This window comes from Pygoscelis adeliae, unplaced genomic scaffold (genome assembly GCF_000699105.1).
Source record: "Pygoscelis adeliae isolate BGI_AS28 unplaced genomic scaffold, ASM69910v1 Scaffold57, whole genome shotgun sequence".
Lineage (NCBI taxonomy): Eukaryota > Metazoa > Chordata > Aves > Sphenisciformes > Spheniscidae > Pygoscelis > Pygoscelis adeliae.
The window spans coordinates 1,639,504-1,652,971 of NW_008825615.1; the positions used below are offsets into that span (position 1 = coordinate 1,639,504).

The 13,468-nt window shown below is 38.1% G+C and overlaps 1 protein-coding gene across 1 annotated transcript in view; it reads left to right on the forward strand.

The window, feature by feature from the left end:
• Positions 1-13,468, forward strand: part of SNX14 (sorting nexin 14) — a 58,519-nt gene that overhangs the window by 32,048 nt on the left and 13,003 nt on the right. Inside the window, exons 17-23 of the mRNA XM_009333110.1 lie at positions 1,324-1,456; positions 6,496-6,697; positions 7,666-7,749; positions 7,881-7,981; positions 8,266-8,377; positions 10,556-10,596; positions 10,752-10,871. Of these exons, the coding sequence (XP_009331385.1) occupies positions 1,324-1,456; positions 6,496-6,697; positions 7,666-7,749; positions 7,881-7,981; positions 8,266-8,377; positions 10,556-10,596; positions 10,752-10,871 (793 nt within the window). The remainder of the gene's footprint in view (positions 1-1,323; positions 1,457-6,495; positions 6,698-7,665; positions 7,750-7,880; positions 7,982-8,265; positions 8,378-10,555; positions 10,597-10,751; positions 10,872-13,468) is intronic.

The following is a 13,468-nucleotide window of genomic DNA, read 5'->3' on the forward strand; positions in this document are numbered from 1 at the left end:
GCAATTTTAGTCATGTACACAGTCTGGGTAAAATTATAAACAGGAAGATCATTAGTAACGCAGGCATGTGTGTTTTGAGTCAGCAGTTGATGTTGTCAACATGGTTTTATGGGCAATGAAGATGCTTTACCTGCTGGTCTCTGCTGTTCTGTTGGTAGTACTGTTCAGTTGTTAATAATTTTTTGTTTTAAAGGGAAAAGAAACACTTAGGATATTTTTTTGGTCCTCTAAAGTACTAATTGTGCTTATAATCTCAGTAATCGATAAAGTTCTTTTGAGTCTTTGATTCTGCAGTTCACTGTATTGATTTTTAACTCGACTGTCAACTGTATTTATTGAATCACCATAAGTAACCTTAGGCTGATTCCATATTCAACAGAAACATTTTTCTTTCCAGAATTACTAGCATTTCTATGCAAGAAGAAATCTTCAGTGTCAGGTCTTGTGTAAGGGCGTAAGAATTGCTATAAAATCTGTTCTCTCAGTAAGGAGTGCACTTCCTGCCCAATTATCTTTCTTTTTCCATACCTTGTTGCTTTGTGGATGCTTTGTTATAAGTGGCAAGACTAGTCTTCATCTTTCAGTCAGACTGGCTCTTGGAAGTGGTTGAGTCACCATACCTGGAGGTATTTAAAAGACATGGTTTAGTGGTGGACTTGGCAGTGTTAGGTTTACGGTTGGACTCGATGATCTTCAAGGGCTTTTCCAACCTCAGTGATTCTATGATTCAAGCCAAGATTCTTTAGCTGCATCTGTTTTCTCTCATGCTCAGTCTTGCTCCTTGCACGTTCCTTTTGTCTGTCCCCAGTGCTTAAAAGTCGAGATCTATCTTGAATCGTACGTGCTTGTAAAATTCTGGGATGTTTATGTAAAAAAGTGCATCTAACTACACCATTTACAGTACTTGGCAAGAGTGGATAAATATTTAAATATGAGTACATGGAAAAGGACAGTTAGTGACCTTCTTGGTGTGCATGCCTGTAGCAATACACAGTTTCTGCTGTCAAAACAAAATTGGTTTGCACAGTTAATTGTTTATTCTATGTCCTGCATTACTGGGATACTATTGTAAGACTGTTAATGTTTGCTCATGGTTAAGCATATGGGAATCTCATCTCTCTTAAAAGTGTAATCAAGAAATTTTGCTGGTCGATCAGAGAACAAATTTGCCAGAAATGAATTTCAATTTAAGTGGAATTGTAAATATTTTGGCTACTTGTTTATAGAGTTGCTTCTCTTATCTGCAAATGATGTGCAATGGCCTACTGAGCTGCTGTGTAATAATATGCCTTGTGTTGTGAACTCTGGCTTCTGTAATCCTAGGACCACACAGAAGAGAGGAGAATCTTTTGGGATCAGCAAAATAGGCAACAAAATAAAAGGTGTATTCAAGAGTTCTGCAATGGAAGGAGCTATGTTGCCTAACTATAACTTAAATGAAGGAGAAGATGACTTTGTGAGTAAAAGCTTTAAAATTGTCTTTAAGTCTTTGTTGTTGTTGGGTTTTTTTCTTTCCTTATTTGAAAATGTTAAGTTTCTGCCTCTTCTGCTGTCTTACTTCACTGCAGGGTTTCCATGTGCTGGCTTCTGATTAAGTTACCTTGTTTTCCTTGTATTCATTCACAAGCCAAGGCCTCATCCCCAGTTAGTGTGCCTCTAAGCTTACTGCTTTAGTACAGAGAAGTACTAAAAGTAGCTGTGTCACACATTTTTGTAAGCAATGAATTTTTCTCTAAAAACTTGCCATGCCATTTTATAATTCTGGATAATAAGGTATGCATAGGACTGCATGCATGGCTTTTCATCTGAAGTTTGCCATAAGACCTTAAAACCACGGATAAAGTAGTGGAGAAATTGCTGTCAAGTTGGTCTGTGATGCAGCATTTTCTGTAAAGACCATGATGCAACAGTCCTTTCTCATTTGTCTTGGGTGTCTCCCTCAACTAATGTTTTTCTTTCATGCTAAACAGCAATGAATAGAGCCAATGGTAGAATTATTGCGTGGGACATTGGTATCTGAAGCACAGTTGGGGGACAAATGGAAAATTTTAAAAAAAGAAGAGGAAAGAGTTGGTCAGAAGCTACTGGCAGTCATGGATTTCTTACAGTGTGTCTGCCAATTCAACCTTTTGTAACCTGTTCCTAACAAACAAAACATTTAAGCATTTATCACCTTGATAAACTACTAGCTCATTTTCCATAACCTGAAGATAAAAGTGTAAATATTGAGTTTGTATTATTCACCTTCTTCAGAATTGCTTTCAGAAGAGGGTGGGAAGGACTCACAACAACCTATCTGGAGTTCTAAGTTGCCTTTTTTTTTTTCTTTCTTTAAGAGGAGAAAAAGAAGGCAGTTTTCTGTAAAGGCTAAATCTTCATATAAATCATGTCTTTAAGAGGGCAGAACTGTTGCAATTAATTTCTTGGACAGTTAAGTTCTTGTTGTTGTAAATTCTCTCTTTTTGAGGTGAGATTCTAATGAAAATGGGTTAATTTTGCAGCATTGCTGTGGTAGATTCTGCTAGCCAAAGGGCGTGGAAGTATAATTCCCCTATAGTAGAGGCATTAGTAGAAGTATACTTGAAGCAGTGGAGCTCAGAGAAGGAACATGGTTTTGTGCCAGAGCACAAGAAGTTACTTGTGAGAAGTTGCTGAATTCAGCGAGCGAGCGAGAGAGAGAAACAATATAGCGTCTAATCCTTACTAAGGAAGGTTTTCAAATGGACAGAATGGTTTTAGCTTAGGCAAGAATGGAAAGTTTTAAGTGCAGCATTGTCTCAAATCCCTTCATTAAATAAAGGGAGGATACTACATTTTTACTAAAACCACCTTAGACAACGTTTGAGAAATACCTAAGTCCCTTCAGTTGGTAAGTGTGGACGGGAAGAAGACACAGGAAAACACTAAACTGTTGTTAAGGTTACTGTGTGTCTGAACAGCCAGACAGAGCCGTGACTTCACTTCATGAGTGAATACTGAACATACAGAGTTCAACACGAATTATGTCACAGTAAGTGCGGAGGTGTAGTTTCCTAGCGGGCACCACAGGGTCAGAGGAAGAGCTCTCTGGGTTAAGAAAAATGTGATATGGGAAACGATGGTATAATTGTAAGATGGTGGCAGTGCAGTATACAGACTTAGCAACTTTTTGATTAGCTTATGTATGGAGGATATGGGAGTTATTTCCTCCTACACAGATCCTAATTAGGTATTTAAGTAATTGCTGTTAATGTAAGCTTGGTGGATTCAAGGTAAATATAAGGTAAAGAATGGCAGTGAAATGGAGTTCTGTGCATTGTGACAGAAACCGAACAATGTCTTTGCTTTTTTCTTTTCTTTCTCTCTTTTTTTTTAATGACAAAGTCATGTTGGTTGCAGTTAAAGCCTATAGGAAACATGCATTTAGTCTAAGGAAATCACGTAGGGATAGAAATATGTGATAGCAGCTTTCTGTGACTCTGGGCAGCAGCTTTGTAAGCTGCTAACATGATAATAGTAATTCCATGAAACCACACTCCATCTTTGTCAGCTAAATTTTAAATATAGCAAAAGATATTCTGCATATTAAAGCACAGGTATTGTTTCCAGGGCAGCCAGAAGACCTCTAGACTTGAATTTGTGACTTTGTTGGATAAAACAAATGGAAAGAGACTAAGGCAGGCTATAACTGTTATAGGTTGGTAATCTGTTTAGAAAGAGGATTAAAAACCCCAGAAATTCATGCTTCCTGGCTTAATGTAGGTGCTGTGGTTGTCATAGTGGAAAAGCCTGCAGATTTACATAGTATTATTACCAAAACCAGGCTAGAAGTCAGGTGAGGGGTCGGTCTGGTGAAAAGAAGTTATGAGTGTGTGAAACTTTGCTGATGATTCAATACAACCTCGGAAGGGCTGAGTGAAGAAGGCAGGCAGGGGGGTTATGGCCCCTTTATGAGCAGTTCAAAAACAACTGACCCCTACCTGCTCTAAGATCTTATGCTAACTGTACAGTGCTGGGAATGTAATCACTGTATCAACCGATAGGATAAATGGTAGGACATGAGAGCTGCAAGTAGTGGTAAATTAAAGAGAAGGAATCGGAAAACGTAGGCAGGAGTTGAGTTTTGATCAAGTTTGTTGCCTAAGCATTTAGTTTAGTCAAAAACTACAGAGTCAGGTAAGCCTGAGTGTTTCTAGAATGGTCTTGCATTTTTGCAAGGAGGTCTTTGTGGAGGTTGTTTATTTAGTGCTAATGCAAATATACACATTTAGTCAGGATAGATTATAAAGTGTTAATTTTGGTGGCTGATAGTGCAGCCCTCACAGGGTGAGGGAGCGAGTGCAAATTGCACCCAGTTAATGCTGCCTCAGCTGCAGAAACTTAGCTGTTGTTGGCGTACAGTTGCTGTCCTGAAACATTGTTCTGCTCTTTCTATCCAGTGGTGACAACCACGTAAAGCCTGGGGAAGGGGGGAAATGAGGGTAAGACCTCATACAGAAGACTTTTTAGATGTAAAGCTACCTGACAACCCTGTTGTTGTGGTTCAGAGAGCATCTGTCCTATTTATTCCATTCTTTGGTGCAAGTTTGTCCTGCAGTTTGTGAGCCCTAATTGTTCATTCCAGGCTGGAGTTATTTTTGTTTGCTTTGTGAAAGAGCGCAGCCTGTGATTCGGCTCTCAAACTGTGAACCACCTTAGCTGAGTGTGGTCTCTGTGTAGTGGCAACCGAGACTGCTCTTCACCTGTCACAGTTTCTCTTTTTATCAAATAAATCAGGCAAGTGGAAGCAAAAACGAGTTTTGAAAAGAAGAGATTCAGTTAGTGGATCTACTGAGATCCATTTTGGAAGACAACAGTCCACACTGTAACCAGTTTAAGGGTCGTTTCAGTGTTACACAAAGGCAAAACAAAACTGAAAACAAAGATTGCTCGTGTGTTGAAGCATTTATGCTTCAGCTGCAGTTGAGTCATGATCATTTGAATATTGTAGTGCAGACACAGCCAAAATTATTTCAGGGATGCTGTATTGCCTTAAAGCGTTAATTAGATTATCCCAATACAGGCAAAACTTGTTAAGCCACCTAGGCTTGGCCTTTGAGGGAAATTTGGCTTTAAATTATGAAACTAAGGGAAAAGGACTTGAAAGTGGGATTCATGCTTTCCAGTTTGCTGTAGTTTCACATGTTGTAAATGAGTATGTTAAAATCTCCTATTTTAACTTCAATAAGTGGCAGTATTCTCAAGTCTCTATGTGAAACTTACTAAAATAATGTACTTTTGAATTGTCGCTTAACTCTAACCTATCTCGACACACTTAATAGCTCTGTAACTTGTGGTGGGAAGAGCAAGGTGCTGACTGCCGCTGTGGCGGGCACAGGCTGGGGGCAGGATGATGGGCTTGGGTGTCGCTCCTCATCAGGCAGCGCCTGCCTCCTCACAGGGTTACGATGTTTTAGAAGCCCTTGCAGCCTGGCAGCAGGCTAAATTAGATTCAAACAATTTCAGTTTTATAAGAATCATAGAATCATTAAGGTTGGAAGAGACCTCTAAGATCATCGAGTCCAACCGTCAACCCAACACCACCATGCCTACTAAACCATGGCCCTAAGCGCCTCATCTACACGTCTTTTAAATACTTCCAGGGATGGTGACTCAACCACTTCCCTGGGCAGCCTCTTCCAATGTTTAACCACTCTTTCAGTAAAGAAATTTTTCCTCACATCCAATCTAAACCTCCCCTGGTGCAACTTGAGGCCATTTCCTCTCGTCCTTTCGCCAGTTACTTGGGAGAAGAGACCGACACCCACCTCGCTACAACCTCCTTTCAGGTAGTTGTAGAGAGCGATGAGGTCTCCCCTCAGCCTCCTTTTCTCCAGGCTAATAAGGAAACAAGACTACTCTTTTTTCACCTGCTTGCCTACGCTTGTGAAAATAAAGAGCTCTGGGCTGCAGGAATAATTCAATCCCAGTCACGGTTGTGTTGCACCTTGCAGAGCAAGTCAGATTCATGTGTCCACAACGTACTCCATTGCACTCGGCAGTGGGGGTGGGAGACCTGCTAGCTTGGTGCACTGTTGGCTTCTGTGTTAGCTTCTTGGCCTGACCTAGTAAGCTCAAGTCTTCAGTTTGGGTCCTAGTATGCTGAAAAATGCAGTGCAGCTAAATCTGCTGGACCCAAGCTGGTTCCTGTAGCATTCAGTCTGTGTCTAAGGCATTCTTCCAGCTGTCTCCTCTAGTACTTCTGTTCTCCCCCCCTCCCCCTGAAGTGTCAGATATGGAACTTGATAGTGTTGTAAAAACTTTCAGTTCTCACTAAAAGTTGCTAACTTCAAATTAATTTGCAGTGGATCTAAAAATAATCTACATGAAAACTCCATTAATGAAATGGAGGATTTGTTCTTTTATTACTTAGTGACACATACTTAAAGACTTGATTTATGTTTCATTATTGTATGTAAGTTTTGCAAAAGTAGACTGAACCAATTAAAATAGAACTTGATGTTTGGATTTTTACAGATTGAAGAAGGCGTTATGGTGATGGAAGATGATTCTCCTGAAGAGGCTGTTAGTACCCCAAATACACCCCGCAACCTTGCCGCGTGGAAAATTAGCATCCCATATGTAGATTTTTTTGATGATCCCTCCCTGGAAAGAAAAGACAGAAAGGAGAGAATTCCTGTGTTCTGCATTGATGTAGAGAGAAATGATAGAAGGGCAGGTATGCAGTGTTGTGGATAAATAGAATGTTATTTAAAAATGAACTCAAAATGTTCTAGTGTGCTGTACCCTGATGACTGTTGCAGTGTATTTTGCATACATGTTCTTCTGATTTTTGGAATAATGACTTGATAATTCTGAGGAAATGTGTTTGAGAGCTAAATGATCACATTTAGTATTTGCAAGCTGAGAACTGACTCCTCAGCACGAATCAGTTCCATTTAGACTTCATGCCACAGTTTGAGATTTTGTCTTTCCAAAAATACTGATCCTACGATGCATATTAATAAACGCTTGGCATATTTTTCTTTCACCCACTCTGAAGTTTGGAATAATGAACAATAAATATATATAACCTTAAAATAGAGTTCTTAGGAGATGAAAATGTTTTGCTTATTAGGAACCATCCTGGCTTGCAGATAGTTTATCAGTATCTAGACAACAATACATCCATATTGAGTGGGGAAGATAGCATCATCCTGGGGCTGCATAGATTTGTGTTAGTGAAACTAATACTTCCACAATAAGCAGGAAGTGTTTAAGAGCTATTCAGTGATATCTTCCAGGAAGAAGAAAGATCAGGATTCAAGCTGATGGTGCAGAGAACAGCGTTCAACAAGTAGTATTTCTGTAAATCATTTGGTTAAAAGTTTGAAAATATATCTAACATAGTCAGCCCTGATAAATTTTGAAGTTATGCAGCGCTCCATTGTTTAGATTTTAGCGATCCCCTAAATGAGATCATAATTTCTGGGCTAGTACCATGTCTGTCTACCAGGTATGCATTTTAATTTAACACTTAAATTACTTGGCTGGGATTTTTTTTATGATACGGCAATATGGGGGACTAATATCATTGAGGTTTTTCCTATAATAATCCAACATACGTTTGATGTTGCTTAATTCATCTCTCAAATGGCATAAAACCTGGTTTATTTTTAACATTGGTTTGTTTTTTTTTACTCCTAGTTGGGCATGAACCTGAACACTGGTCTGTCTACAGGAGATATCTTGAATTTTATGTGCTTGAGTCGAAGCTAACAGAATTTCACGGTATGTTCTCCATCATCTGGAAAGCCACTTTCCCACTGCTGTGATTATCATTCATTACTGAGCTGAAATTTAAAATAATGAAACAAATGTTTGCGGTGTTACAAGAATAATCTCCTTGATATCTTTACTAGGTACGTTTCCTGATGCTCAGCTTCCCTCAAAGAGAATCATTGGCCCTAAGAACTACGAGTTCTTAAAATCCAAGAGAGAGGAGTTCCAGGAATATCTGCAGGTATTAAACAAACTTTTGGAGCAAAGAATATTCTAAAACTAATAATATAAAATTAATAAAAGAATAACTGCTTTTTGTTTGTTTGTTTCCAAGTAACTTGGGTTATAGAAAGGACTGAAGTGGGCAAATAAAACTTGTTAAAGTTTCATGTGACTGAAAACAGAAATCTTTTGCAAATGACAATATCTATGGTAATATAATGCTCTTTGAATATCTCTTTTTGCTATAGAGAAACTGATTTTTTTAAAGATTAAAGTACTTCTTTCTTTCCTTCTGTCTCAAAGAAACTTCTGCAACATCCAGAACTAAGTAACAGCCAGCTTTTAGCTGACTTCCTGTCCCCTAATGGAGGAGAGACTCAGTTTCTTGATAAAATGTTGCCTGATGTGAATCTTGGTATGTAACATGCTAGTTGTTTATGCTGACAAAGAGTAATACTGTAAATACTGTGATTGAATGATAGGAGTAATGAATAGATTAACTCTTGTGTAAGGATGTGGAGGTGGGAAATCGGAACTCTCTGCTCCTTCACAGCTCTTAAAATTATAGCTCAGCAAGCAAGATATGCTGATACTTTTTCCTTGAAGAAAAAGGCCATTTTGAGATTATGGAAAAAAGTGTTTAAGTGGTTGCTTTTGAATCTTTATGTCAGCAAGCAAGGTGATCAAGATTTCTCTAACAAATTTCATAGTTCAAGAAGACTTATGGTATTGTCACGAGTCAAATCTGGACAAGTCAGTCATTGTTCGCAGGTGTGATGGTATAAACAATTTCTTAATATAAACTACCTTTGGGTGTTAGTTGAATAAAATCTGTTTATTTTAATCTGAAAACTGCAGTATTTAATATTTCTAGTATTAAGATCTCTTTTTAACATGAGCTACTTAATAGAATTTGAGGCAGTGGTGTGTGTGATCTAGGCAGACGAAATGGAAATTGAGAAGTTGAGAAATTCTTGATGTCTAATGTAACAGTTGATAATAAATCCAAAAAGTAGACTGCAGCGTGACTTTACAGCTTGGCTACAACGTAGCTGTCTCAGGATAGTGGGCCTGAGCTGGTAAGGTCAATCTCATGGCCATTCATTTTAGCCTGGAGAAAAGGAGGCTGAGGGGAGACCTCATCGCTCTCTACAGCTACCTGAAAGGAGGCTGTAGCGAGGTGGGTGTCGGTCTCTTCTCCCAAGTAACTAGCAATAGGACGAGAGGAAATGGCCTCAAGTTGCGCCAGGGAGGTTTAGATTGGATGTGAGGAAAAATGTCTTTACTGAAAGAGTGGTTAAACATTGGAAGAGGCTGCCCAGGGAAGTGGTTGAGTCACCATCCCTGGATGTATTTAAAAGACGTGTAGATGAGGCGCTTAGGGCCATGGTTTAGTGGGCATGGTGGTGTTGGGTTGACGGTTGGACTCGATGATCTTAGAGGTCTCTTCCAACCTTAATGATTCTATGATTCTATGATTCTGTCTTCATGTATTGTAGCAATTGTGGTTCTGGCACGAGCATGGTCCAGGAAAGCCATGTCTGAACTGTGCCACTGCATTTCTGCTTCTCCTGGTCATGGCGTGAACCTGCTGGGGTGGCTGTTCTCTTAGTGTGCTTACTAAGTTGTTGAATGAGATTTCAGTGGTCATCCGCCAGTTAAAGCGTTTTGTTTGGTTTCAGGCCTCCTCTGTAGATCCAACTATACATTGTTAAAAAAAGCTTATAATTATGGTGTTTACTGTCATGCATCTCATGTCTGAGACTATGCTTCACTTCCCTAAACATCATTTTAACAAGTCTTGGCATTTTGGTCGGGCTTTTTGTGAGAACGAGTGATTTTTATTATCATTTAAACATTGTACATACTTTCCGATGTAAGTTCCAAATTTAATGACATGTAGATAAGCAAAATAATACTGTAAATGTAGTGCTTAAAATAAAACTAATCCTAGACACTTTCATTTTTCAGCATTCAAAGTTACTATGCTGTATCCTGATAGCCTTAACAGGACAGAAGAGGTGATTTTTAAGACCACGGCTGTAGCCTGTCCAATTTGTAAAACTTTACTCACCAGTATTTTCAAGACTGGATCCTTCCAGAATCTCTCCAGATTAGCTGGTCTTTTTAGGGAAAAAAAAGAAAATCTCAATTTTTGTGATTTCTTTTGTGATAAACGTTTATGAAGGATGAAGAACTTAGATACAGAAAATTGTGCCAATGCTGGTGTCATATAGTACTGCTGTTATGGTAATATAGCTATTTATGTTTGAGCTTCTAGAAAAATTACAAAGGCAGATCTAGAGTACTTTGGTTTTTGTGGTTTTTTTCCAAAAGTATTCAGATAATCATCTGTATTTTTCATATTTTAAGTGTATTTTCTTGAAAAGTACTAAGCATTAATTTATAAACTAGGTGTGTGGAGGACTTTCTTTTCATAGCTTTTTGTGCCCAATTAAAAAAAAAAAAGATTTAAACTATTGTATTTTTAAATTAAGTACTAGACAATGAGTACATAAAATGTAGCAGAGCAAAATGTCTTTAAGATCAGGCAGTGATAACAAAGTTTTTGTTTGTTTGTTTCTAATTATAGGTAAAATTATAAAATCTGTTCCAGGAAAGCTGATGAAAGAGGTAAGTCTTCCAGGTTGCCAACATTTTAACTTCAGTGACTACTCTTATGTGCTACTAACTTACAGGCTAGTCAAAAATTTGTTTAGAAACTCAGGTTTTTGTTTGTTTTTTCCCTATAATTATGCAAGTGACAGGTCATTCATATCTTATTTCAGAAAGGTCAGCATTTGGAGCCATTCATCATGAATTTTATTAACTCCTGTGAATCTCCCAAGCCTAAACCAAGTAGGCCTGAACTTACCATCTTGAGTCCTACTTCTGAAAACAACAAGAAGGTACAGTAAGTCGTCTTCCTTTCCCACTTTACAGGAGTGGGGAAAATTGACCATACTCTGAAAATGCAAAGAATAAACAGAAAAAAACATAAATAAAACAGCTTATCTATTTTGTGTTGTCTTTTCACATAAGAAAGAGAACAGTCGTGCAGAGAGATTTTTCATCTTCTGTCTTGTAAATATCTTTGTCTGAATGACTTTTGAGGGTTGGTGGTTTTCTGGTTTTTGTTGGTTTTCTTTTTTTTCTTGTTTTTTTTTCCTTTTTTTTTTTTAATTATTACTGGATTTGGAGATGAGGATACAGAGTAGAGAGCTTGGGAAATACAGAGAGGAGAAGAGGGAAAGTGAAGGTGTAAAATGCGGAATGTTTTAACACCGTAAGGCAGCTTCCTTTTTGAAGCGAGACGAGCTTGAGTGTTTGACAAACATGTGGCTTGTCAAAGTGCTACAAGCCAAAATTGTCAAAGTGCTGATACCCGTTTATCTGCCTTTAAAATGTTAGTATGCAGTTCACTGATGTCTGGCATACAAAATAGGTTAACTTAACTGTAGCTTCGCTCTCCAACATTGCCACAGCTAAAGCTTCCAATTTTAACCTTTTATCTGACTATAGGAAAAGCTAGTTCCTTTCTTAGTCTTCCTGTATTTGTGGCTAGAGACTGGTAAAACTTACTTGAAAGACTTGTTAGCTTCAGGGGCTTTAAAAAGACACTGGTCTTTATATTTCTGTGTTAGATTTCTTTAGAGTGTTAATGGATTTGTGGAATTTACACAGGAATATTGCTTCTGGACTAGGATTTCGGAGACCCAAGCTCAGTGTTACAGCGTTGATGTGATTTGGGACAAAATATTTAATGTGCGTACACTTTGCTATGTGAGACGTTCTAAAAGAAAACTCAGTACTATATGCTTCACTGCTATCTGGTTAGCTTTGGGAAGAGGAGTTGAAACTGGACTATGTAAGCTGGGACACTTCATTTTGCAAAGTGATAAATTGGAGATACATGATAGTCTAAAGAATAATGCATAGCATGAGAGGGCAGGGGATAAAGATTGGTTTTTTCCCCCCTCTCTTCTAGTGCAAAAACTAAGAGACATTAAATGAAGGTGGTAGGAGCCAGATTCAAAACAAAAAGTGGTAGCTCTTGCGATGGTTTAGTAAATTTGTGGAAATTCTTGCCAAAAGATGTTGTGAATACCAGAAATTTAAACAACTATAAGGTGAGACTGGACAAATTCACAAAAAAAGGAAATATATTCAGGGTGAATACCTGTAGAGAAACCGCATCCAGCTCTTGAACTTTTTTTTAGTTGAAAACGATCGGAGGCTGGAAGAGTATTGGTGAAAAGTACTGTCTATGCCTGTTCTTCTCTTGCAAGAGCTAGAAGCCCAGGATCCATTTATGGTTCCTGTTGGTGATGGGCTGTTAAAAAAAGTGGACCTTTTTGATTTCCCTCACTATGGACATTTTTATAGTGTTATGACACTTACAGAACTTGCAGCTACAAAACTTCTATACTAGTTAAGTACAATGGCAGTTAAATCTATTAATTTGTTTAGATTTCATCTTCTAAACCTGAAGTCTGAATTGCTACAGCAAATATTAAATACTTAAAATATTTGAGCAACAAGCTTTGCACTGTGAAGCATTCTATGAAGACGGTTCTTTCTGTAGTTTAATAAACTTTATTAAAGGATCAAAATTAATTCTTTAAAGTGGTGTTCAAAACCATTTTGCATTGTAAAAGGTTAAAAAAATGTATATAGCATTGCTTAGTTAAAATACAAACTCTGAAGTGTCAGTATGTTATTCTTGTAAAAGAACGTGTACAGAAACTCGGGCTCCGAAATGAGGTTTTCTCAATTCTTTTCAACCATGGTGATCCCAGGAAAGCAAAGAGCTGGCTGCATTTTGGCTTTCCTTTTGGAATACTGAAGTTTCCTTAAACAAAATGTAGATCTTTACTGCCTTCTGGTTTATAATGTCATTTTCAGAAATAGTATTTTGGGAGAAGCCTCCTTATCATTGTTGACTAACTGTCCATGTATGCACTCCATTGGAGACACAAGTTTGTAGCGTCTGAGTCGAAGTTGTTGCTAGTACTGCTGATTTACCCCGTAGGAAGAGCTTTTGTCGTGGGAGTTTCTTTGCAGACAGCAAAAAAGATGAGGCTAGCCCCAGCTCTCCACTCCTTCTCGCTATCTATTGTGAGAGCGAGTTCACTGTTTTTCTAAGCAACTTTGTTCTAGTTAATTGTTCTATGAATAAGTAATTGGTTCTACATATATTTTAGATTTTCTTTTTTCTTTCCCAAAAGAAATCTGTTTTGTTTTGGGGAGCCATTTGCTGTAAAAAGATGGAAAGTTTCAGACTTCGGTATATCTCCTGCAGAGCTATGATTATTATTTAATGGTGGGTACTCAAGACACTTTGCCTTGTGGGATGCTGCAAGACAGTTCTATGATCAGATACTCAGTACCTGTTTGTGCTCAAATTATACTACCAGTTTTGACCAGAAGAGGCATGTATCTATAAGGAATTCATGTGCTGACTGCTTTCTCACTAATTTCCCATCGGTTTAGCCAGAGCACGCAC